Source organism: Leptosomus discolor, chromosome 10 (assembly GCF_034619465.1).
Source record: "Leptosomus discolor isolate bLepDis1 chromosome 10, bLepDis1.hap2, whole genome shotgun sequence".
Lineage (NCBI taxonomy): Eukaryota > Metazoa > Chordata > Aves > Leptosomiformes > Leptosomidae > Leptosomus > Leptosomus discolor.
In genome coordinates this window covers 1,382,178-1,406,601 of record NC_141400.1, presented here as the reverse complement: position 1 = coordinate 1,406,601, position 24,424 = coordinate 1,382,178, and the positions used below count along the sequence as shown (strand labels likewise).

The window sequence follows — 24,424 nt, the reverse complement described above, 5'->3', positions numbered from 1 at the left end:
CTTCATGCCTTCTGCAGGACAAATTCTCCCTCGTTGCTAGGAGGATGTGGAGCAGGATCTCTATCTCTGTCCCACAGTGATCTTACCGGTCTCTAGGATGAGGCGCTGGCGTGTCCCCGTTGCCGTCTCCTCACCATCGGTATCTGGGAGACCCTGAGCTAGCACTCAGCTTTCCCACTTTGAACGGTGATTCTCAGTGGTCGGGAAACTCAGCCACTGAGAAAACCACAGTGGTCATATGAGAACTACCTGATACCGTCTCTTTCGACGTTCAAAACCCATCATCACCGTGTCAGTGGCATACAACCCAAGCCCGAATTTCTTTTGTCTCCGTCTCTGACAAACCACGACCTCATCTCCTAAGGCGGCCGTTAATGCAGCAGGTCTCAAAGCTTGAGAATATTTTCTGGCAAATGTCGACGGCGGTTACTGTTGCTTGAACAAGCCAAGAGAAAACAGACAGAACCCACCCTTATGAAAAGCTATTGTATCTTACCTGTACATTAAAACTTCGTCTGTCTTACGGTGAAGAAAAAAAAAAAAAAAAAAAAAAAGACCTACAGGAAGGCTGCATACCACAGTCCCTTATGAGGAAGACAAGAAACGGTTAGAAAACCCTCCACGCTACCTACCGCCAGTCGCCGAGGCGAGCTGCTCCCGAGCCGACCTGGCCCGCACCAGAGCGGCAGATCTCAGCGCACAGCGGCGTTTGCTGAGGGAAGGACACGGCAGGGCAGCGGGGAGACCCGCCTGGAGCCGGCAGCTCTCGCGGGAGACGCGGGCGAGACCTGAGCGGCGCCAGCGCAACGCCGCGCTCTGACGCCTACAAAGAGCAGCCCGGGGAGCGCTGGCGACCAGGAGCGGTGCCACCAGAGCGTGGCGCGGCGCGGCAGTTTGCGCAGGAAGGGCGCTGAAGCTGGCAGTTTGAGAAGCCAAGGGTGCTTCAGCCTAAGCCCCCTGCGCACCGAGCAAGGTCAAGCAAAGTGGGCTGGGCACATCTTCGGGGCGAGCCAAGTTCAGCTGGTGGTAACTGGGCGTGCTGCGGCAGCCTGGGGAACCGGTGGTGCGGGCACTTATGGTGGCAATCCGGGCAACACCTGTTCGAAGAAATGTGGCGACCCGAACAGAGGTCCCAGGTAAACATGCAGGTGTCCAGGTCACAGGCGGCAGGGAATGCCACAGACTCTCACTGCAGCAGGGAGCAGCCATGAGTACAGCTGTGTGCGGTGTGGCCCAGCTGCAAGACGAGGTTGAAAGGCTACAAGATGAAATAAAAAGGCTTAGGAGCATTAGGGAGACTGAAATGGAGATAGACTGGTGGAACCAGTCTCTGCCCTGCATGCAACGGAAATGGGAGCACCCACCAGATACTATCCCAGGATAAAGGGGTCCCTGCATTCTGCCCCTGTCAGGTGGAAGACAGAAGCCTAAATGAAAGAGGTGAGTGGAGGCAAGTTCATGGCTGAGACAGAAGGCGAGCACCCCCTTGTCTGTCTCACCTCCCCAGGTGCCTCTGAGAAGTAAATATAAGGCCCTGCTGGAAAATGGCCAGTCTTATGAGAATGTGGATGACAGACAACCTATACTAGAGGTCTTACCACAGTCAGATAGGCTCTCCAGACATATGGCAACCTCCTCCACAAGGAAGAAGAGATGAGTTATAGTTGTTGGAGACTCACTCCTAAAGGGAACAGAAGGCCCAATATGTCAGGTTGACCCTCATCATAGAGAAGTCTGTGGTCTTCTTGGAGCTCAAATTAGGGATATCAGTAGGAAACTCCCCAAACCAGTGCAGTCATCAGACTATTACCCGCTACAGGTCTTCCAAGCAGGAGGGGAGGAAACTGCATCCCATAGTCTGAGGGGAATGAAGAAAGACTTCAGGGCCTCGGGACAATTACTGAAAGAGTTTGGTGCACCAGTTATTTTCTCTTCCCTCCTTCCAGTTGTGGGTGATGATATGGGAAGCAATACAATAGAATTCCAGTCTGTAAATACCTGGCTCCAAGACTGGTGCTACAGGCAGTGCTTTGGGTTCTTTGATAATGGCTGGTTTACTAAGACACCAGGTCTGATGGTAATACATGCGAAAGGCTTATCTTGTAGAGGGAAAAAGGTTCTAGGGCTACAGTTAGCAGGACTCATACACAGAGCTTTAAACTAGATTCGAAGGGGTATGGGATTGTAGCTGGATTTGCACCAATGGAGCAGTGTTCTAGTATTAATGAGGACCAGAAGGCCTCCTGTCCCCCTAGGGTGAAGTCAGTGTGCTCAGCTTGCTCCCTGAGATGCCTGTATACCAATGCACACAGTGTGGGGAATAAACACGAGGAGTTAGAAATCTGTGTGCGGTCAAGGGATTATGATCTGGTGGCAATTCCAAAGACATGGTGGGACAGCTCACATGACTGGAATGTGGTCATGGATGGCTGTGCCCTTTTCAGGAAAGACAGGCCTACAAGGTTGAGGAGGCGGAGTGCTCTTTATGTGAGAAAGCAACTGGAATGTATTGAGTTCTGTCCAGATGTGGATGAGGAGCAGGTTAAGAGTTTGTGGGTGAGAATCAAGGGGCAGGCTAGCATGGGAGATACTGTTGCTGGTTTCTATTACAGGTCACCTGATCAGGATGAGGAAGTTGATGATACCTTCTACAGGCAGCTGACAGCAGCCTCACAATCACAGGCTCTGGTAATCAGGGGGATTTTGATTACCTAGACATTTGCTGGAAGGCCCATACAGCTAGCCATTCACAGCCCAGGAGGTTCCTCCAGTGCATCGATGATAACTTCTTGATGCAAATGGTGGATGAGCCCACTAGGAGAGGAGCACTGCTAGATCTTATACTCACTAACAAGTAGTGTCTGGTTGAAGCAGTGAAGGTTGAGGGCAGCCTTGGCTGCAGTGGTCATGAGATGATGGAGTTCAGGATCTTGTGCAGTAGGAACAGAATACCAAGCAGGATCACACCCCTGGACTTCAGTAGGGCCAATTTTAGCCTTTTTGAGCAATTGCTCAGGGAAATCCCATGGGACAGGGTACTAGAAGGTAAAGGGGCACAAGATAGTTTGTTTATATTCAGGGACCACTTTTTCCAAGCTCAAGATTGGAGCATCCCAATGGGTAGAATATCAAGAAAGGGAGCCAGGATACCCACATGCTTAAACAGGGAACTAATGGGCAAACTCAAATGGAAGAAGAGAGTCTATAGATCTTGGAAGGAGGGGCTGGCCACTTCGGAGGAATATAAGACTGTTGTCAGAGGGTGTAGGGAGACAACTAGGAAAGCTAAGGTCTCCTTGGAGTTAAGCCTTGCAAGGGAGGTCAAGTACAACAGAAAGGGCTTCTTCAAATATGTTGCAAACAAAACTAATGCTAGAGGCAATGTAGGCCCATTGTTGAATGAGGCGGGCGCCCTAGTGACAGGATACAAAGAAGGCGGAGTTACTGAATGCCTTCTTTGCCTCTGTCTATACTGTTGGAGACTGTCCTCAGGAGTTCCAGACCCCTGAGGCCCCAGAGGAAGACAGGATAAAGGAGGAGTTTGCCTTGGTTGATGAGGACTGGGTTAGGAATCAATTAAGCAAGCTGGACACACATAAATCCATGGGCCCTGATGGGATGCACCTGCAGGTGCTGAGGGAGCTGGTGGAAGTCATTGATAGACCACTCTCTGTCATCTTTGGTAAGTTGTGGGGAACAGGTGACGTGCCTGAGGACTGGAGGAAAGCAAATGTCACTCCAGTCTTTGAAAAGTTTAAGAAGGAGGACCTGAGTAACTACAGACTGGTCGGCCTCACCTCCATCCCTGGAAAAGTGATGGAACAACTTATCCTCGGTGCTGTGTCTATGCATATCAAGGATAAGAGGGTCATTCGGAGCAGTCAAAATGGCTTTACCAAATGGAAGTCATGTTTGACCAACCTGATAGCCTTTTATGAAGACATAACCAGGTGGATAGACGATAGTAGTGCAGTGGATGTGGTTTATCTTGATTTCAGTAAAGCATTTGACACTGTCTCCCACAGCATCCTCACAGCTAAACTGAGGAAGTGTGGTCTGGATGATCGGGTAGTGAGGTGGATTGTGAATTGGTCGAAGGAAAGAAGTCAGAGAGTTGTGGTCAATGGGACAGAGTCTTGTTGGAGGCCTGTATCTAGTGGAGTCCCTCAGGGGTCAGTACTGGGACCAATACTATTCACTATGTTCATCGATGACCTGGATGAGGGAACAGAGTGCACTGTCAGCAAGTTTGCTGATGACACAAAACTCGGAGGAGTGGCTGACACCCCAGCAAGCTGTGCTGCCATTCAGAGAGACCTGGGCAGGCTGGAGTTCTGGGCAGGGAGACATTTAATGAACTTCAACAAGGGCCAGTGTAGAGTCTTGCAGCTGGGAAAGAACAACCCCCTGCACCAGTACAGGTTGGGGACTGAGCTGTTAGAGAGCAGTGTAAGGGAAAGGGACCTGGGGTTCCTGGTGGGCAGCAGGATGACCACGAGCCAGCAATAGGCCCTCATGGCCGAGAAGGCCAATGGCATTCTGGGGTGCATTAGAAGGGGTGTGGTCAGTAGGTTGAGAGAAGTACTCCTCCCCCCCTGCTCTGCCCTGGTGAGACCCCATCCGGAATATCATGTCCAGTTCTGGGCCCTTCAGTTCAAGAAGGACAGGGAGCTGCTTGAAAGAGTCCAGTGCAGAGCCACAAAGATGATGAAGGGGGTGGAACATCTCCCTTGTGGTGAAATGCTGAGGGAGCTGGGTCTCTTGAGCTTGGAGAAGAGAAGACTGAGGGGTGATGTCATTAATGTTTATGAATACATAAAGAGCAAGTGTCAGGAGGATGGAGCTGGGCTCTTCTTGGTGATGTCCAATGATAGGATAAGGGGCAATGGGTGCAATCTAGAGTATAGGAGGTTCCACATGAACATAAGGAAAAACTGTTTCCCTGTGAGGGTGACAGAGCCCTGGAACAGGCTGCCCAGAGAGGTTGTGGAGTCTCCTTCTCTGGAGACATTCAAAACCTGCCTGGATGCATTCCTGTGTGATTTACTCCAGGTGGTCCTGATCTGGCAGGGGGGTTGGACTAGATGATCTTTTGAGGTCCCTTCCAACCCCTAACATTCTGTGGTTCTGTGTGAGCAGCTCTCGCATATACACCAACAGTGAGTCTCTGTAGAAGCCAATGTGAAGATCTCCTCACCTTCTCCGTAAGGTATCGTTAGAAAATATGATTTCCTGCTAACCCTGACCATTCATCAGGTGGATGATAATTTATTTTCCTCCAGCTGCACCTATAGACAGCTCACGGTAATAAATTAATAACCTATTAGAATGAGAAGCTGATTTGAGTGTGTAGTGTTTCAGGAGTCAAGAGGTAGCAAGCATGTGAGCATCTCTATATGAGGTTGAGAGAAAGATGTGGGTATTTATATAGGGATGGGGGGGGACTCTGCTGAAACATGTTGGGGTTAATTCACTGCCTCCTATATAGCGAGAATTGCCTATCACACATTTTCATGCGTCGAAGCGCCCTCCAAATAGCTGTTTCCAAGCAGAGACTGATGGCTCCTAGTTCCAGGATTTTCTCTTCCCCCTTGTAGCCGAGCTTGTGGGCCACAACACAATGTTCCAGGAGGACGCAGCTAAGAACCAGCCTACATCAGAGAGGGAAACTTATTCTTCCCACATACATACCACATGTGAGTTTGTGCCTGATGGATAGCAGCAGAAAGGGGAGACAACCGCAAGCTTAGTTCACATGAAGCATAAGGTTGTCTCAGCTCATGTTCTCACCACACACAAAAACACCTGTACAAAGTCACAATATTTTGTCAAGGCCTAGGATCAGCACAAAAAAATCTGTGTGGACCTTCACTGGGAACTTTACAGTACGATTTTCTCTCAACGTGAAAGCATGTGTCACTAGTTTATTTTATTTAAAATGCAATGATACAATGTATCACCAGCTTAAATTGCAGAACAACAAACAATGGAGCAACGTAATATTATTCATTAATGTCATGGGTTAGGGCTGGGTGGGGCACTAATGAATGACAGATGCTTTCTATTGACCCCTCTCCCTCCCCAGAAAGTGAAGGAAGAGAGAATAAGGGAGAGAGGCTTATGAATTGGAAAAGAAAACTAAAACAGCTTTAATGAAACAATATAAACAGTAAGAAAATATAAAAAATCTTAATAAGAAAATAATAAAATATATACAAATAAACCAATACTGAACCCAACCCCTCTGGTGACCATACGTCACCACTAATGCTGCAGGGCTGGCATCAGGGCAGTCTCAGGCTGGACTCAGCAGCAGATGGGATGCAGGAGCTGGATTCAGAAATGCACGGTTTGGGATTGCAGACAGAAGAACACATGCAGTCCTCCTTGGATGTTGGCCATTGAAGAAGTTAACCCTTGTGATCCCTCAGCTTTATACTGAATATGACATGTATGGGACGGAATACTTAGCTGGGCAGTTTTGGGTCACCTGTCCAGCTCACTCCTTCTTGCAGGGGCGACCTTTCACTTCGCTCTGACATTTTTTCACTTCTGGCACCTCAACATGGGATACAGAATTTAGCAGTGACCTTGGTTGCTTACAGGAGCAAGAGCCTTTCTGCAACCCGTTCCTCAGTATTAACTATAAACATCAAGCATTACCACTGCTAGAAGCAGTCACCATCTGGAAAACCATGCTGCTGATTTCAAAAAGTGCAGCTACTTAGAAAAGACTTAACTGAAAAGTAAAATCACTGAACAGAAATACTTCTGTTTTAGCCCAAACCAGGACAATTAATTATATTCCTGAAGTCCTAAAAGCCTGTTCAGACCATGATGAAAGATCAGCAATGGAGGGAATAAAGCAGGCCGCTTCCAAGACAGCCTGTTGGGTAGACGTGCTTTCAGAATAGAATGACGTGTTTGGCAGGAAAAAAAGTTTTAATATTATAATGAAATCAAGGAGTAAAACAGTTTACATTCTAAGATTAACTCACATTCTGAACTTCAGCACACCATGAAGAGACTGTAATGAATCGTACTTTATTTTAAAACTATTTCGATGTCTATGCCTGTACACTAACACACAATTACTTTTGGATTGAATCCAAAGGTCAAGTTATGAAGCCCAGCAACAACAAAACTCGATGAGCTATCAGAGGTATTTTTCACCATGTAATACAAAACTATTTGTAGAACTTTGAGTGTCCTTAAGTGGGACTGATTCATTTGTTTGTTGAAGGCAGTTTTACCAGTAACATGGAACTTCAGAGGTGTTGGCTTTTGGGTCACAAGGTAACCCGATTCAACCAGCATTTAAGAGCTGATACGGGGGTTGGCAATGAAATTCTGGGAATTAAGTACTAGGAAGTACTTAAAACAATTTCAAGGAAGTTGTAGAGAAAGACTTAGAAACTGAAATTTCCTTGTGCAGTTGCCAACACAATGGAAACTTCCACCCTTACAGAAAGCAAGACAGGATGAGTTCAGCTCAGCCAGTAAAGAACAGGGCTCATAAAACCACACAGTTGAATGAGCACACGTTCAGGAGGTGACATTTAGGAGCTGGCCACCATCATAAACGTCATTTCCAGACTACGAACTGTGCACTTTGAAATGTCTGTGGATACCCTAAGAATCCAAAGCACCGCGTGCACAAAAGAAAGTTAAAAAAAAAAAAAAAAACAACAGACTTACCTGAAAGGAAACTTGGCCACCATTCTCGGCAGCGTGATCTCCCGTAGGGACGAGATCAACCGAATCTTCAGCCGGCGGCCGGGCCGGCAGGGTGTCGCAGCAGCTGGCGCCCGACAAGCGGAGCTGGCTCTTGCGCGAGTCGGCGGTGAGCGACACCTCGTGCGAGTAGGAGTGCAGGAAGGCGCGGACGCCGTCGATGCCCACGAAGGTCGAGGCCGGCACGCCGCGCAGGGCGCCGCTGCCCGCCGCCAGCAGCTGCGAGCGGCGCCAGCGCCGCAGGCGCAGCGCCAGCAGCAGCAGCAGGAAGGCGACGAACAGGCAGGACACGGCCGCCACGGCCACCACCAGCCACCGCGTCAGCCCGCCGGCCGCCTCGCCCGGCGCCGCCGCCGCCGCCGCCGCGCTGCCCAGCTCCCACAGCAGCTCGGCCACGCTCTCGGCCAGCACCACCGTCAGCGTGGCCGTGGCCGACAGCGCCGGCCGCCCGTGGTCCTTCACCACCACCACCAGGCTCTGCCGCGACGCGTCGCGGGCCAGCGGCGACCGCGCCGTCCGCACCTCGCCGCTGTGCAGCCCCACGCGGAACAGCCCCGGCTCCGTCGCCTTGGCCAGCTCGTACGACAGCCACGCGTTCTGACCCGCGTCCGCGTCCACCGCCACCACCTTGGCCACCAGCGACCCGGGCTCCGCCGACCGCGGCGCCAGCTCCACGCCCGACCAGCCCCACACCGACCCCGACCGCGACCCCAACCCCGCGCTCGCCGACGACGACGACGACGACGCCGGCGGGTACAGCACCTGTGGCGCGTTGTCGTTCTCGTCCACGATCACCAGCCGCACCGACACGTTGCTGCTCAGCGCCGGCGCGCCGCCGTCCTCCGCCCGCACCCACAGCCCCACCTCGCGCACCTCCTCGTAGTCGAACGAGCGCAGCGCGTACAGCGCGCCCGTCTCCGCCTGCACCGACACGTACGACGACAGCGGCGCGCCCCGCACAAGACCCTCCCCCAGCCGGTACCGCACGCGCGCGTTCGCCCCCCAGTCCGCGTCCGTCGCCCGCACCGTCAGCACCAGCGCGCCCGCCGCGTTGTTCTCGGCCAGCCGCGCGCTGTACCGCGCCTCCGCGAACACCGGCGCGTTGTCGTTCACGTCCAGCACGCGCAGCGCCAGCACCGCGCTGCTCCGCAGCGACGGCGAACCGCCGTCCGCCGCCCGCACCGTCACGTTGTACTCCCACACCTCCTCCCGGTCCAGCTCCCGCGCCGTCACCACGCGGTAGTAGCTGCCCTGCGAGCTCTGCAGCACGAACGGGACGCCCCCGTCCAGCCAGCACCGCACCTCACCGTTCGCCCCCGAGTCCCGGTCCTGCACGTGCAGCAGGGCCACCACCGTCCCCGGCGGCGCGTCCTCAGAGATCGCGTTCAGCGCCGACCGCACCGAAATCTCGGGGGCGTTGTCGTTGACGTCTGTCACCGTGATCGCGACTTTCGCCGTGTCAGAAAGGCTGCCGCTGTCATGAGCCTGCACCTCCAGTTCGTACGAGTCGCCTTCCTCGAAGTCCAGGCTCCGCAACAGCGTGATCGATCCCGTCTCGGCATCCAGATGAAATACCTCCGACGCTCGGTCTGAAATTTTATGGAAATTGTATTTCACGTGCCCGTTCAGTCCTTCGTCGGCGTCGGTGGCCGTGACGGTGACGAGGGTGGAGCCCACGGGCACGTCCTCGGGCACACGCACCGGGTACTCCGCCTGCCTGAACACGGGCGCGTTGTCGTTCGCGTCCAGCACCGACACCCGCAGCCGCGCCGTGCCCGTCCGCGCCGGATCGCCGCCGTCGCTCGCCCTCAGCACCAGCTCGTGAAACGCCGCCTCCTCCCGGTCCAGCGCCTTCGCCAGCACCAGCTCGGGACGACGAGCGCCGCCGGGGCCCGCCTGCACGGCCAGCGAGAAGTGCTCGTCGCCGCTCAGCTCGTAGCTCTGCAGGCCGTTCGTCCCCAAGTCCGGGTCGCGAGCCTCGGCCAGGAGAAACCGCGACCCCGGCGCTGTCGTCTCGCTCACTCCCAGCTCTTTTTCTCGCTCGCGGAAGCTGGGCGCGTTGTCATTAATGTCCATGATCTCCACTTCTATTTCGTAAACCTGCATTTCCCCCTCCACTATCACCTCACACCGCAGCACGCATTGCTGCGCACTCTCGCACAGCTGCTCTCTGTCTATCCTCTGCGCCGTCACTAAATGTCCCGTATTCCCGTGCAGGGTGAAATACCGCGTCCTACCTTTGTCCAAGATGCTGAGTTCGTGGAGCGCCGGCAGCTCCAGCCCCAGGTCCTTGGCCACGTCGCCCACGAACGAGCCCTTCGGCAGCTCCTCTGGCACCGAGTAGCGCAGCTGCCCCCACGCCGCCTCCCACAACGCCACCAGGACGCACCACAGCAGGGCCCGCTCCCGCCGGACCCAGCGCCTCCCTCTCGCCGCCATCGCCAAGCCTGCCAGCAGCTGCCTGCTCGCCCCTCTGCCCACCGGCACCGGCCTGCGGGTCACCGCCTTCCCTCGAGTAGCCCGTCTCGTCTCGCCCCCCCTGCGCTGTTCGGACGTGCACCTTGCAGCCCTGCGGCTCTCTCGCCGACTCCCGCTGCTCCGCCGGCCGCCGCCCGCCTTTCGACCCAGTGTGAGGCGACAGCGACACTCGCAGCCGCAGCCTGCAACTGCAGCGCTCTGGCGCCGGGAAGCGGCTTTCCGCCGTGCCCGCTGTTCGCTCCTGCTCAGGTAGCAGCACCTTCTGCAGCCCCGCGATTGCTGTCATCCCCGCTAACAGCGCTACGGACTGATGGGACGCGCTGGGTCTCTCTGACAGGTCCTGCCGACTGCAGTGCTTCATAGAATGGCTTGCGTTGGAAGGGACCTTTAGAGGTCACCTAGTCCACCCCCCCCCTGCAATAAGCAGGGACATTGTCCACTAGATCAGGTTGCTCGGAGCCCCGTCCAACCTGACCTGCAATGTTTCCAGGGATGAGGCATCTACCACCTCTCTGGACAGCCTGTTCCAATGTTTCACCACCCTCATCATAAAAACTTTCTTCCTTATACCTAGCCTGAATCTACCCTCTTTTAGTTTAAAACCATGACTCCTTTTCCTATAACTACAGACCTTATTAAAAAGTCTGTACCCATCTTTCTTCTAAGCACCCTTCAAGCACTGAAAAGCCACCATAAGGTCTCCCCAGAGCCTTCTATTCTGCAGCCTTAACAACCCCGATTTTGTCAGCCTTTCCTCATAGGAAAGGTGTTCCATCTCACTGATCATTTTTGTGGCCCTCCTCTGGACCTGTTCAAACCAACCTGCCTCTCCTGTACTGAGGACTCCAGAGCTGAATGCAGTGCTCCAGGTGAGGTCTCAGCAGCGCAGAGTAGAGGGGCAGTATTACTTCCCACAACCTGCTGGGCATGCTTCTTCTGATGCATCCCGGGATATGGTTCGCTTTCTGGGTTGTGAGTGCACATTGCTGGCTTGTGTCTAGTTTTTCATCAGCCAGTACCCACAAGTCCTTCTCCACAGGGCTACTCTCAATCTCTTCATCCCCTGACCTGTATTTATACAGTGGGTTGTCCTGACAGAGGTGCAAAAATTTGCACTTGGCTTCATTGAAACTCATGAAGTTAATTCACATGGACCAAATTCTTGAGCTTGTCCAGGTACCTCTGAAGGGCATCCCATCACTCAGGCATGTAAATAACACCTCTCAGCTTGGTGTCATCTGCAAATGTGCTGAGGGTGCACTCAGTCCCGCTGTCTATATCATTGGCAAAGATTTCTGTCCTGGTTTGAGCCTTACCTGTGACAATATTAAACAGTAATGGTCCCCACACAAACCTCTGAGGGACAACACTCCTCATTATCTCCAACCGAACATCAAGCCGTTAACCCCCACTCTCTGGATGTGACTATCCAACCAAATACTTATCCACCAAATAGTCCGTCCATCAAATCCATCTGTCTCCAATTTAGAGAGAAGGATGTTGTGGGGGACCATGTCAAAGGCCTTAGAGAAGTCCAATTGGATGACCTCTGTAGCCCTTCCCCTGTACACTGATGTAGTCACTCCATCATAGACGGCCATTAGGTTGATCAGGCAGCACTTGCCCTTGGTGAAGCCACGCTGGCTGTCTCAGATCACCTCCCTGTCCTCCATGGGCCTTAGCATAGCTTCTAGGAGGAGCTGTTCCATGACCTTTCCAGGCATAGAGCTGAGGCTGACAGGTCAGTAGTTCCCAGGGTCCTCCTTTCTACCCTTTTAAAAAATGGATGCAATGTTTCCCTTTTTCTACTCACCAGGGATTTCACCTGACTGTCATGACTTTTCAAGTATCATGGAGAGTGGCTTCACAACCACATTCCTCAGGACTCTGGGATGCATCTCGTTGTGTGCCACAGACTCATCTATGTTCAAGTTCCTCAGGTGGTCTTGAACCTGATCTTCTCTTACAGTGGGAGGGACTTTGCTCCCGCACTCCCTGCCTTGAGGTCCGTCAACTCGAGAGGTGTGGGAAGAGAAATTGCCAGTGAAGACTGAAGCAAAAAGGTTCTTGACTACCTCAGCCTTTCCCTTCTCTGTTGTTATCAGTTTGCCAGTGATGTTCATCGAGGGGGTACACTTTGTTGGACCTTCGTTTTCTGGCTGACATACCTATTATTATTCTTTGTGTTCTTTGCCAAGTTCACCTTAAGCCATGCCATAGCCTTCCTGACGCCATCCCTACGCAGCCAGACAGCGTCCCTACACTCTTCCCAGGATACTGTCCCCGCGTCCACTGCCTGTGCATTTCCTTCTTGCCCTTTAGTTTGACCAGCAGGTCTTGACTCAGCCAGGCTGTTCTCTTGCCTTCCTTGCCTGATTTCCTGCATCTGCAGATCGAGAGCTCTTGCGCTCTGTGGAAAGCAGCCTTAAAGATCTGCTGGCTCTGCCCTGCTCCCTTGTCCCCAAGGGCAGTTTCCCAGGGGGTCCCACTGACTAACTCCTTGAATAGCTGGAAGTTTGCTTTCCTGAAATGCAGGGTCCCAACTTTACTCTTTCCTGACCCATATCCCTCAGGACTACAAACTCCACCAGTGCGTGATCACTGCAGCCCAGGCTGCCTCCCAGCTGGACATCTCTGATTACCTACCTTGCGTTGCTGACCAACAGGTCCAATATCACATCCCCTCTGGGAGGACTATGAAGGGCATAAGAAGTTTTCCTCCTTAAAAAACACCTAAAATGACCCCCTTGGGAAAGCTCAGCAGTGTGTTCAGGCCCTGCAATGCAGGAAACAGCCTCCCCTTCTCACAGGGTAAAAACTGTAATAAGCCATCAAGTTATGAACTGCAGCAGACAGCCAGACCCTCGAGCTGGAATGACCCGAAATCCAGCTTGTTTACACCAGCAGGTGCTGGTTCCTTGTCACCTCAGGAAGAGAGACACCCTGATTCTCTAAGATGTCATTGCCAACTCTGTATATTACAGCTCATAATGTTGGAAGAGATTAGCATAGATAATCCTACATCCCTTTAGATGGGCAGAACCCTCAGCAGACTAGCTTTACCCAGGACTCAGGGCATGCACAGCATGCTGTGCAGACCCTCACCACAGGAAAGAAAGAGTGCCCCCGTTTCAGTCATTCAAGCCATTTTAGGTCCATTTAAAGACAGCAATTCTATTCACCATTTCTAGTGACACAGTAAAAGAAGTTTGCATGTGGACTTCTTGCTCGCAGGTGGCTTTGTCACCAGTAGCAACTGGGAGCTGCCTGCAGGCTCCTTGGTTACAAAGAGCTGAGATTATCCTTCTACCAAAGGATTTGTGCAGTACAGCACAGCACAGGACAGCACACGCCTGTGCCTGAAAGGAGGCTGTAAGCCTCAAGTAGGTCCAGAGGAAATTTAGATTGGATATTAGAAACATTTCAGAAAAAAAGGATTGCCAAGCACTGGCACAGGCTGCCCAGCAAAGTGCTGGAGTCACCATCCCTGGACATGGACCTCATGGGCATGGTTTTCTGGTGGACTTGGTAGTGCTAGGTTAACAGTTCAACTTGATGGTCTCAAGGATCTTTTCCAACCCAAATGATTCTATGATTCTGCTCAGGTTAACTGGATTATGGATCATTCCCCTCTCAACGTACAACTGTCTTCTGGTCAGCATCACTACACCAGCCTGACCTCAGGATTTACCTTTTTATGAGGCCTTGCAGAAGGGACGGCTGGAGCCTTCTGCATTTTCTGAAAGAAGAGCTCTCTCTGCTAGCAATTTTTGCTCACTAAATGCCCACCTCCTTGCGCTCCCTTAAATACTTCCCAAAGGAACATGAATGCTCTCTTTGGGCCTTCCATCTTCTGAAATGCCTACCTCTTTAGAGTCACAAACACTGTGCTCAAATACCTCACAGTTGCCATCTGCACCTGGAGTTGTCAGGAGACTCAGAAAGGTCACTCCCCCACCTCACTGATTTGCAGAAGCATTTGCCAACCCAGGGCCCTGCTTATGTCATCTGACCTGGATCCAACTGGGCCCTGTCACAGCCAGAAGCTCAGTGCTCAGAAGACAAGCAGAGGCCTGCCAGCAATTCCCTGCACCCCACCATTTTCCTGAAAGCTCTGTCTGCTGAGGCTTCAAACTGAAGAAACGTATCCACTCACCCTGAGAAGCCAAGGGATGAAATGGGAAAAAAATTCCAGCCTTTAAGAATTTGACAGAGAATTTGACCAGCAAGAAAAGCTCTACAAAGACTATGTCTCCACACAAGGCATTTGTCTGTTCTCTTTATTTCACTTTTACACACAAGGATATCCCAGTTTACAGTGGTACACATCATAACTGCAGCACAACACAGCGTGAGGGTCTCCAAATATTCCATGCCACACTGCCTTCATTCAAACAATCCCCTATTATACATGGGGTGACAGTCTTTCTTAAGAGGAATAGGTAAGACTAAGCTCAAACACAGTTCCCAGAGTCGAAGGAGAAAGGACAAAAAGGAAAATGCAAATGCTTTAACACAAACCCAGAAAATCATATCGCAACAGCCTTCCCCTCCCATCAAGCAGACTTTAAATTCAGGATTTTTCCTGAATGATGAGACAAAACTGAAATGTTGCTTTTCCAAGTTCATCCCCTTTCTCCCTTCACAAAATACTGTTTGAAACAACTTGTGGAGTTTCCTCACAATCCACTCAAATTCAATGAACACGTTATCACATCTCTGTGCAGTTACAGCCTATCCCAACACCGTTAGTGCTGCTTTATTTCCAAGGCAATCCCAGGGAGATAGCCCACACAATCCCCTCTTAAGGTCCAAAGGAAAATCTTGTTGTGCGTTTTGCTGATCTCCCCTAGAGAAGACGAGACTGCTGTACTCAGAGTCAAAATACCCTTCTTGCCTGATGAGCTGGAATGGCAGGCATTGCAGCAGCTGGATATATGCAACTCTCCTCTTCACCAGAGAGCCTTTGTGGAGCATATGAAGATGCAAACACCTGTATGGACAGACATAACAACCAGAAGGCAGAACACACCAAGCCCACACATGAAAGATAGACACATCCAGAATGTAGAGAAGAAAGAGCCTCGTGCTTGCACCATGTTATAACACAGTCCTCACAACTGCCTTGCTTTCCTGACCCACCAGGAGGGCTACGTGCATTTCAGCGAGCATGTGACTTGTCTGCCCAACCGTGCCATTCCAGCACGGAATAAGAAGGTGACACTCTTGCCCGACAGGAAGTGAGACAAGAACTTAGGCAGGTGCCTGGAACTGACCCCATTCCAGAAGCATTTCAGAAATTGCTGTAACAGAGCAGAAACATATTGCTGCCTGAACGAGGAGACTATTATTTCTTTTGTTTGGGGTTTTTTTGAGGGGGGAATCAACCTTTCTCTTGACTAAGAATTTCAGGAAAGTCCGAGATACCACTTGCAAATGCAGATTTACTGTGGAGGAACCATTGCCACATGCTGTAGCTGGGATCCTTTCCTATCACAAGGCATGAAGCCTCTGTCTCTGCTGACTCCACACTAGTTAAAGGAAAGGCTATTGAACTGTTCCCCAGAGAGCATCCCTGCATTCTCTGCTGCCATGTTCTCCACAGCTACAGGGCCACGGGGAAAATCCTGTTCATCCTCGGTGCCCCCCATCATAGCACACTGCCGTGGTGGCAGGCTGGGGAGGATGGGCTTCAGGAACTTGAACTCGCTGTTGCCTGAGCCCGTCGTGAGGCTGATCTCGTAGCAATAGGCGTGGGGCAGGGTCCCCGCAGTGGCTGCATCAGCCAGGTCACTCTGCAGGTTACCGGGGCCATAAAGCACGTGCCCACCCTTCAGTGCCTTGCTCTTGCACACCTTGCAAGTGACAAAGGCTGCTGTGGACACGAGGAAGAGCAGTGAGACGAGGACCAATGAAATGATTAAATAGGTTGTCAGGGAGCCACCCTCATCTTCTGTGGCCAGGCTGCTGTGTGGTAGACGCATGTCTGAGAAGTCACTGAGCAGGAGTGCGCTCAGTGCTGCAGTGGCTGACAGCGGGGGCCGTCCGTTGTCTCGCACCAGGATGACAAGCTTCTGCTTCACGGCGTCTCTCTCTGTCACTGGCCTCCTCAGCCTCACCTCCCCGCTTTGGGCACCCACTGCAAACAGCCCGGGGTCAGTGGCCCTCAGCAGGTGGTACGAAAGCCACGAGTTCTGTCCTGAGTCGGCATCAACGGCCACTACTTTGGAGATGAGGTACCCCGCCTCAGCCGATGTGGGCACCAGCTCGCTGGATGGTGGGCTGCTGTCCTGCGCTGGGTGCAGCACCAACGGCGCATTGTCATTCTCATCCACCACAACAAGGCGCAGGGTGACGTTGGCACTAAGAGGGGGAGACCCCGCATCGGAAGCACTCACCGAGACCTCAATCTGCCTCACCTGCTCGTAGTCCAGGGACCGCAGCACAAAGACGTGCCCGTTCTCAGAGTTGACGGAGATGCAGGAGCAGGGAGGCCGCTCCGTGGGGTGGGATGGTGCCAGCGAATAGGTCACCTTGGCATTGGGCCCCACATCAGCATCCCTGGCACTGACGGCTCCAACGAGCACTGTGGGGACATTGTTCTCACGCACGTGCATGGTGTACGATGTCTGGTTGAAGACAGGTGCATTGTCGTTGACATCGGAGATGTCCACCGTGAAGGTCTGGGTGGTCGTGAGAGGAGGTGTCCCCGCATCTGCTGCTATGACAGTCAGGATGTACTGAGCCGTCTCCTCACGGTCCAGCGCGCTCACAGTCACCAGCTCATAGTAATTCTTGTAGGCCGGCCGCAGGGAGAACAAGAACTGGTCTTCGAGGGCACAGGAGAGCTTCCCGTTGGCACCAGCATCCCGGTCCCTGACAGTAAAGAGGGCGACCACTGTCCCAGGTGATGCGTTCTCGGGGAGGGGGCTGCTGAAGGAACTGACCACCAGCTCCGGTGCATTGTCATTCACATCCACCACCTCCACCAACACCTTGCAGATTGCTGAGAGGCCCCCGCCGTCCGTGGCCCGCACGCTGAGCTCGTGGGTCTCTGCTGCCTCAAAGTCCAGAGGCTTTGTGAGTTTAATTTCACCACTCGTGGGGTCAATCACAAATGCTGAGCTGCTCTGGCCCACCGCTTGGCTGAACTGATAGACAATGTCCCCATTAGGTCCCGCGTCCAGATCTGTTGCCACCACGCGGAGAACCACAGAGCCCTCTGGTGCATTTTCCAAAACCTGCCCAATGTACAAGTCCTGAGTGAAGACGGGGGCATTGTCATTTGCATCTAGAACGACAATGCGAATCTGGGTGGTCCCGCTCCTGGGTGGAGAGCCTCCATCCACAGCGATGAGACTGAAACTCATTTCCTCCTGCTCCTCTCTATCTAGTGGCTTTTCCAAGACCAGTTCCACGTACTTCTTTCCCTTAATCCGGCTAACAAAGGAGACAGTAAAGTACTCGTTGTCGGGAGCGATTCTGTACGCCTGGATGCTATTGCTGCCAACATCCAGGTCCCGAGCCCCCTCCAGCGGGAAACGAGAGCCCGGGTTGCTCGTCTCCGGGATCTTAAAAGTGACTTGTTCCTCCGGGAAAACGGGCGAGTGGTCGTTGATGTCCTCCACCGCCACCTCGACCCGAAAGAACTGCAGCGGCTCTGCCAGCAGCAGCTCGAAGGGCAGCGTGCACGTCGCGGACTGCCCGCACAGCTCCTCCCGGTCCAGCCTCTGCGCCACGACGAGGCGGCCGGTGCCGCGGTCTAAGCGCAAGGGCTGCCGGCCGTCCTCCGAGGCGAGGCGGGCGCGGCGAGCCGAGAGCTGCGCCGGGGCCAGCCCCGCGTCCTCCGCCACGTTGGCCACCACGGAGCCGCTCTCGCCCTCCTCGGCTACGGAGTAGCGGAGGGGCTCGGGGCGCGCGTGCGGCAGGGAGAGGAGAGCAGAGAGACAAAGCACTTGCCTTGCGATCGCCATGGCGGGCCGGCGGACAGCCTCCGTCTCGCGCCTCGGCCGCGCAGTCCTCCGCGGGAAGCAGCGGCGCCCGGCAGCAGCGCGGCGGGGCGGCGGGCGGGCGCCCTCCCTCTCGCCGACTCCGGCTGGCGGGGCGCAGCGCGGCCGCCCTGGCCCGGCAGCGGCTGGCACGGGGCACCGCTCGCCGCCGACCGCCGCCACCGCCGCTGCTGCCCGGCTCGGCTCGGCTCGGCTCGGCTCGGCTCGGCGGGGCTGGGCTGCGCTGGGCAGGGCCGGGCCGGGCTCGGCCGCCTCCCTCCGCAGCCGCTCGGCGTCGCCTTGGCCGGCAGCACCACCCTGCGGCCCGCAGCGGGACTGCGCCCGCCGCCGCCCGCTGCCCGCGCTGCCACACCGACCCGTGCGCGACAGCTTTTCCTCTCTCCTGGCATCACGCCGTTGACTCCTGAAAACGTGTGGCTTACAGCAAACATCGCATTCCTCTATAGATCATCAGCGGTAATGAAAAGAAGCGAAACCCGAAAGCTTCGTTACCCCCTATCTTCTACAGTGCCTTAAGGTTACGTCCTGATACTCAAAAATATTGACATGCTCATTTCAACTTTAAGTTGCCCAGAAAAAAAAAAAACAAAAAGAAAAACAAAAATACATTGCTCAAAGCTTACTCTTGACACTATGGAGAACCAGTAAACTCCCGGTCGGTTATGGAAAGAGTGACAATGTCAGCCGTTTCGAGTGGAATCAGTTTCTGCTTGGTCATAATAAGGAAATCCTTTGCAAGCACAGCTTAACTTTCTTAATATGTTTCTGCCCTGCTATTGAACAGACTAGAGAAAATTAAGACATGATTACAGACCCCTCTCCATAAGAAAAAAACCAATGCACAGAAAAAGTGATGTAGGAAGAAGTCATCTTGAAGATCTGCTTCCACTTCAGTGTTTCCCTGAACATCTAGAAGCAGTAGCACTCTCACAATCATACACCAAGTCTCGATGTAATCAACATGCAACACAGACTTCCTCCTCCATCCGTATCACAATTACAAAATACCTACAAGAATAAAGGACTGCTCAAGAGGAGAGCGGTTTGCTGTCTCACAGAGAAGGCTTGCACCTCTCTGGTAATTTTTTGGTGCGTGTTTCTCTCTCCGTTCTCTTTTCCCTGTGAGGACGTCAGCCGGTGAGGACAGACAGGCTTGTCTTTCTCCTCACTTACTGGTGGGTGAGCCAAGGGTTTGGATCGGAATTGTCACGTAGCTCCATCCCCCTGTTTGCAGGGCAAGCTGCTTCCGCACGTCTGGGAGCCGTGTCTTCGGAGAGGGAAGCTCTGCCCTGCAAAGAACAGAGAGCCGAGGGTCGCCTTTGAAGGGAAGCAGCAGCGGCGAGAAGCTTAGGGGTCTGAGACCACTGCGCGTGTGACGCCACTCTGCTCTACCCAGAGCCAAAGAGGAGGCTGGACCGGTCGGTGGGTCTCTGACCTGGACGGGGACAATCGAAAGCTGGGAACCAGCCTCCACTGCGGACATCACAAAGCAAGGCACAGGGAGGCTGCGTTGTAAGGCCTCGATATCCAAACTACCCTCACATTTTGAGTTCAGCACTGCCGCCGCCCTACTGAAAGGCACATGGCAGCGCCGAGCGCCAGCTCCTAACAGCACTGCAGGGGACACCGTCAGTGACGAGACACCCCTCTGCACCGTCGTCCCCGCAGTCCCGCTTGACGCGGGACGGGACCACTACGTTGCCGGGGCTGCCGCCTCCGGGAGGACGTGTCCCTAGGGGCGGGGTCGTTCCTGCTCTGGGTCCCTACGGGCTCTGCACGGTGCGGGGACAGGACCGGCTGCGTGGCGCGCACATCTGTAGCCCTACTTCTCTCTTCGCATGGTCCAAAGACTTGAGCTAAGGCGAATAGTCAGGGCATAGAGCGGGATGCAGAGGGCGCCGTTAGTCAGCGCTTCGGGATCAGCTCAGCCGAGCCGTGTCCTCCCGAGAGGCCCCCGCCAGAGGCTCTGAGACCCCCTCTACCCTCCCCTCCCGCCTGTGGCTCCACCACCACCACCGCCGCCACGTCGGTAGTCCTTACTGCCAGGGGAGAACCGCCTCACGCCACGCTGCTCCCTCCCCGCTCCCCCCATCGCCTCGGCCCGGGCAGGTCCCTCACCTGTGCAGCCCAGTCGCCTTCTTCGCCCACGTTGGCCGCCTCTTGCGAGCACACCGAGCTCCGCTGGTCGCCCGGGCCGGGGGGCAGCCCGGCGGGGAGGCAGGGCAAGAGGGGCCTGAGGAACCGGAACTCGCTGTTGACGGTGCCGGCGGCGAAGCAGACGTCGTAGACGTAGCTGCGGGGCAGGGAGCCCGCGTTGCTCTCCGTGGCAGCCCTCGGGAACGTGGGCAAGGGCTCCGCCTCGCTCCGCCTGGCCCGCCGCACCTTCGCCACCACGGTGGCCACCGCGGTGGCCACGAACAGCGCCGACACGCACGCCAGGCAGGCGATGAGGGAGAGGGTCAGCGGCCCGTCGGGCTCGGCGGCCGGCGCCTCCTCGCTCCCCCGCAGATGGGCGTCGGAGAAGCCGTCGACCAGCGCGATGCCGAGGGTGGCGGTGGCGGAGCGCGGCGGCTGCCCGCGGTCCCGCACCAGCACGACGAGCCGCTGCCGGGGCGCGTCGCGCTCCGCCACGGCCCGCGCCGTCCGCACCTCGCCGCTGTGCAGCCCCACGCGGAACAGCCCCGGCTCCGTCGCCTTGGCCAGCTCGTACGACAGCCACGCGTTCTGACCCGCGTCCGCGTCCACCGCCACCACCTTGGCCACCAGGTAGCCCGCCCGCGCCCAGCGCGGCACCAGCTCGCCCGCCGCCGCGCTGCTCTCGGCGGGCGGGTGCAGCACGACGGGCGCGTTGTCGTTCTCGTCCCGCACCACCACGCGTAGCACCGCCTGGGCGCTGAGCGGCGGCGAGCCGCCGTCGGCGGCGCGCACCGCCACCTCGAAGGCGCGCACCTCCTCGAAGTCCAGCGGCCGGAGGACGTAGACGTCGCCGTTTTCAGAGCTGACCGACACGTCGGGCTGCTCCTTGCCCTCCTGCCGCACCAGCGCGTAGTTTACGCGCGCGTTTTTGCCCGCGTCGGCGTCCGTGGCGTTCACGCTGCCGATGCGCAGCATGGGGCTGTTGTTCTCCGTGACCCACAGGGTGTAAACCTCCTGGGTGAACTCGGGGGCGTTGTCGTTCACGTCCGAGATCTGCACCAAGAGGCTTTCCCGAGAGCTCAGCCGCGCCGCGCCCCAGTCCAGGGCCGTGATGCTGATGTTGTACTCCGCCGTCCTCTCCCTGTCCAGCGCCGCGCTTGTCCTCAGCTCGTAGTAATTGTCAAAAGCGGGGCTGAGACTGAAGGGCAAGTCCCCGTCGATCACGCACTCCGTCCTGCCGTTGTCCCCGGAGTCCCGGTCCCGCACACTGAACAGGGCCACCACGGTGCGCGGCGGCGCGTCCTCGGGAATGGAGGCGCTGAGGGAGGTGAGCGCTATCTCGGGGGCGTTGTCGTTCACGTCCAGGACCTCCACCTGCACTTTGCAATGCGCAGACAGCCCCCCGCCGTCCGTGGCTTTCACCACCATCTTGTGGCTTTTCGCTTCCTCGAAGTCCAGATTGCCCGCGACCCGTATCTCCCCGGTGGCGGGGTTCAGCTCGAAGAGCTGCCGGGACCGCTCCGATGTCTGGGTGAAGGCGTACCGCACTTGCCCGTAGGACCCTTCGTCGGGATCCGCGGCCGCCACTCTCACCACCAGCTGCTCCGGGGGGCTGTTCTCGGCCAGGCGCACCTCGTACACCTCCCGACTGAAGATCGGGATGTTGTCATTGGCATCCAGCACCACGATCCGGATCTGAGCAGTGCCCGACCTGGGTGGCGAGCCCCCGTCGGTGGCGGTGAGGAGTAAATTCAGCTCCGGCTGCTCTTCACGGTCCAGCTGTCGCTCTAGCACGAGCTCCGCGTATTTTACTCCATCTTTCCCTGTTCCGAAAGCGAGGGAGAAATGCGAATTGGATCCGAGGCTGTAGTTCTGCAAGCCGTTGCTGCCCATGTCCGTGTCCTGCGCGCTCTCCAGAGGAAAACGGGACCCGGGAGGTGTCGTTTCGGGAATCTCTAAAACCATCTCCTTCTCCGGGAACACGGGGGGGTTGTCGTTCACGTCACGAACCTCCACCTCCCCTCGGATCAGCTGCACCGGATTCTCAAAGAATATCTTAAAAAAGAGGGTGCAGGTGTCGCTCTGCGGACAGATCTCCTCTCGGTCCAGCGACTCCTTGGCCGTCAGGACTCCCGTGTTTTGGTTGAGGCGGAAACGCTGCTCGTTCCCCTCGGACACAACGCGGGCCTTGCGAGCTGCCAGCTGCTCCGGAGCAACCCCCAGGTCCTTTGCAATATTGGCGACAAAGGAGTCCCTCTCCATTTCCTCCGCCAGAGAATAGCGGAGGGTTTCGGCCCCGCTCTGACACGCACAAACGCCCAGAATAAACAAGATCACTTGCCTCTTGCTGCCTCCGCTCCGGCTCCCACTCGCCATTTCTCTCCAGAAAAGCCATCCACCGTCCTCCGTGGTTCCCAGCATTTTAAAGCAGCGTCCGAGGCAGAGCGGTGCTGGTCAGGAACCCCGGGCTAAGGGGGTCCGAAAGCCCCCGAGCACCCCGACTGCGCGCCCCGCCGCCCTTCCCGAGCAGCTCACACGCCTTTATTTTTTTTCCTTTCTCTCCCGGTGCCGGCAAACCCGGGGCGGGCAGAGGAACCTGCCGCTCCGTGGCCAACACCCCCACCCAGCGTCGCAAGGGGGAATAGTTCTTCTGGCTTCTCCTTCGGGCCAGGGCTGCCGCTTTGGAGGGTGCTGCTTGAATCTGCGCTCCCCGTGCAAACCCAAGCCGATGGCCGCAGGGGAAATGCTCTCCTCGCTTGGACGCGGGCTCCCTCGCCGCATCCAGAGCGCTGCTCTGCGCATCGCTTCCCAGCTCCCAACCGCCACAGCTTCAGACAGAGTCTTCGGGTTTCCTCTTTGGCGTGGAGGCGCTGCAAGATCTGCCACTTCCACAGGCTGCGTTCCGGGATTTGCCTTTTCTTCTCTGCTTGTTAATCAGCATAATTAGCAAGTGGGACGGACCAGAGAAGCACAGCCCTTGAGAATGGGAGCTGGTGCCAGGGAAAGGTCCTGAGAGCAAATGCTTCTCCATCACCCGCGCTCACCATCCCATTAGAATGACGCTGTCGGTCTAGGACACGTCCTCCTAATGCTACTTTCTTCATATTGTGTATCAGAACTCGCCCAAAGGACACAGAACATCAACTTTTTTTTCTCCTTAATTGACAGGAGTATCCTCCCCTTGCCGCCTGCTGAACCTTGCACCAACGATACACGACCAACGAAATGCTTCAACCGTTTCACGTTTTGGAGGTCTGCAGCCTTCTCTCCTCTGATGTTACCTCACAGGCTTAGGAATTCGTTAAAGGTCCCTGTAACTCCGAAGTCAGACCTGAACTCCTGTACCTATGTAAGGGTTCACCGCCAACAGCTATTGCATACAAAAGGCAGGGGAACAAACAGGAGAGCTCCTGAATTAAATCCCCAGATACACAAACCCTAATGGAGACAATAGCAATGACCAGGATCTACTGACACTGATTGATGGGCCATTAAATGAACGGTTCAAATGTAAACTGCAAGAAAAACTTTCAGCCAAAAACCTGTAAACGAGAAGGGAAAACCAAAACCAAAACAAAACACATTGTCATGGGTTATCAGAAATGGCCTCTCAGGAAAGAGCAAAGTGATGAGGAGATGTTTGAGGGGGGTTCTAGGAATGTGCAAAGCTTCCTCTGGGGTGATTAGAGGCAGGATCAAAGTCGGTCAAAGGGAGAGGTCAGGAGTGGACGAGCTTCCCCAGACACACCGCGGCGAGCAACGGAGCGCAGGGCGGGAGCGCCGAGAGCCCCGCGGGGCCGCCGCCGGAGTCCGAGCGCACGGGCAGCGCCGGCAGCTGCCCCCCGTCCTGCCCCGCTCACCGCTGCCCAGAGCCCGCGGGCGGGCGGGCGCGCTCGGCTCCCGGGAGGCCGCCCCGTGCCCTTGGCCAAACGCGGCGGCAGGACGAGCCCGAGGCCTTTCCCGCGGCCCCGAGGGGCGGAGGCTGAGCCCGGCGGGCCGGAGCCGCCTTCCGCGGCCGCAGAAGCCGGGCGGGAGCCTCCGCGGGGGCGGCCCGCAAGGAAGAGCAC

General features: G+C 55.4%; 3 protein-coding genes across 3 annotated transcripts; all 3 read right to left on the bottom strand.

The window, feature by feature from the left end:
- Positions 1-60: 60 nt before the first annotated feature.
- LOC147414756 (protocadherin gamma-A5-like) lies at positions 61-10,498 on the bottom strand. The gene is made up of 7 exons (XM_086471219.1): positions 10,323-10,498; positions 8,371-10,225; positions 7,699-7,953; positions 1,191-1,258; positions 966-1,097; positions 633-823; positions 61-143 (listed from the first exon to the last, which is right to left on the bottom strand). The coding sequence occupies exons 1-7, from the start codon at positions 10,496-10,498 to the stop codon at positions 61-63; spliced, it is 2,760 nt and encodes a 919-aa protein (XP_086327345.1).
- A 5,245-nt stretch (positions 10,499-15,743) lies between these two features.
- On the bottom strand, positions 15,744-18,185 carry LOC147414755 (protocadherin beta-15-like). Its single transcript, XM_086471217.1, has one exon. It carries the CDS (start codon positions 18,183-18,185, stop codon positions 15,744-15,746), a length of 2,442 nt encoding a protein of 813 aa, XP_086327343.1.
- Positions 18,186-20,279: 2,094 nt separating this feature from the next.
- Positions 20,280-22,733, bottom strand: LOC147414754 (protocadherin beta-16-like). Its single transcript, XM_086471216.1, has one exon. The coding sequence runs from the start codon at positions 22,731-22,733 to the stop codon at positions 20,280-20,282; it is 2,454 nt and encodes an 817-aa protein (XP_086327342.1).
- Between the last annotated feature and the right edge of the window lie 1,691 nt (positions 22,734-24,424).

What these genes read in the sequence shown, in the direction of transcription:
- LOC147414754 (XM_086471216.1), bottom strand. Translation starts at nt 22,733, where the DNA reads ATGGCGAGTGGGAGCCGGAGCGGAGGCAGCAAGAGGCAAGTGATCTTG.
- LOC147414756 (XM_086471219.1), bottom strand. Translation starts at nt 10,498, where the DNA reads ATGACAGCAATCGCGGGGCTGCAGAAGGTGCTGCTACCTGAGCAGGAG. An exon ending in CATGGCTGCTCCCTGCTGCA is followed by an intron (nt 1,098 to 1,190) that starts GTGAGAGTCTGT and finishes TTCTTCGAACAG; the next exon opens with GTGTTGCCCGGATTGCCACC. An exon ending in ACTTTGCTTGACCTTGCTCG is followed by an intron (nt 824 to 965) that starts GTGCGCAGGGGG and finishes TGCTCTTTGTAG; the next exon opens with GCGTCAGAGCGCGGCGTTGC.
- LOC147414755 (XM_086471217.1), bottom strand. Translation starts at nt 18,185, where the DNA reads ATGGCGATCGCAAGGCAAGTGCTTTGTCTCTCTGCTCTCCTCTCCCTG.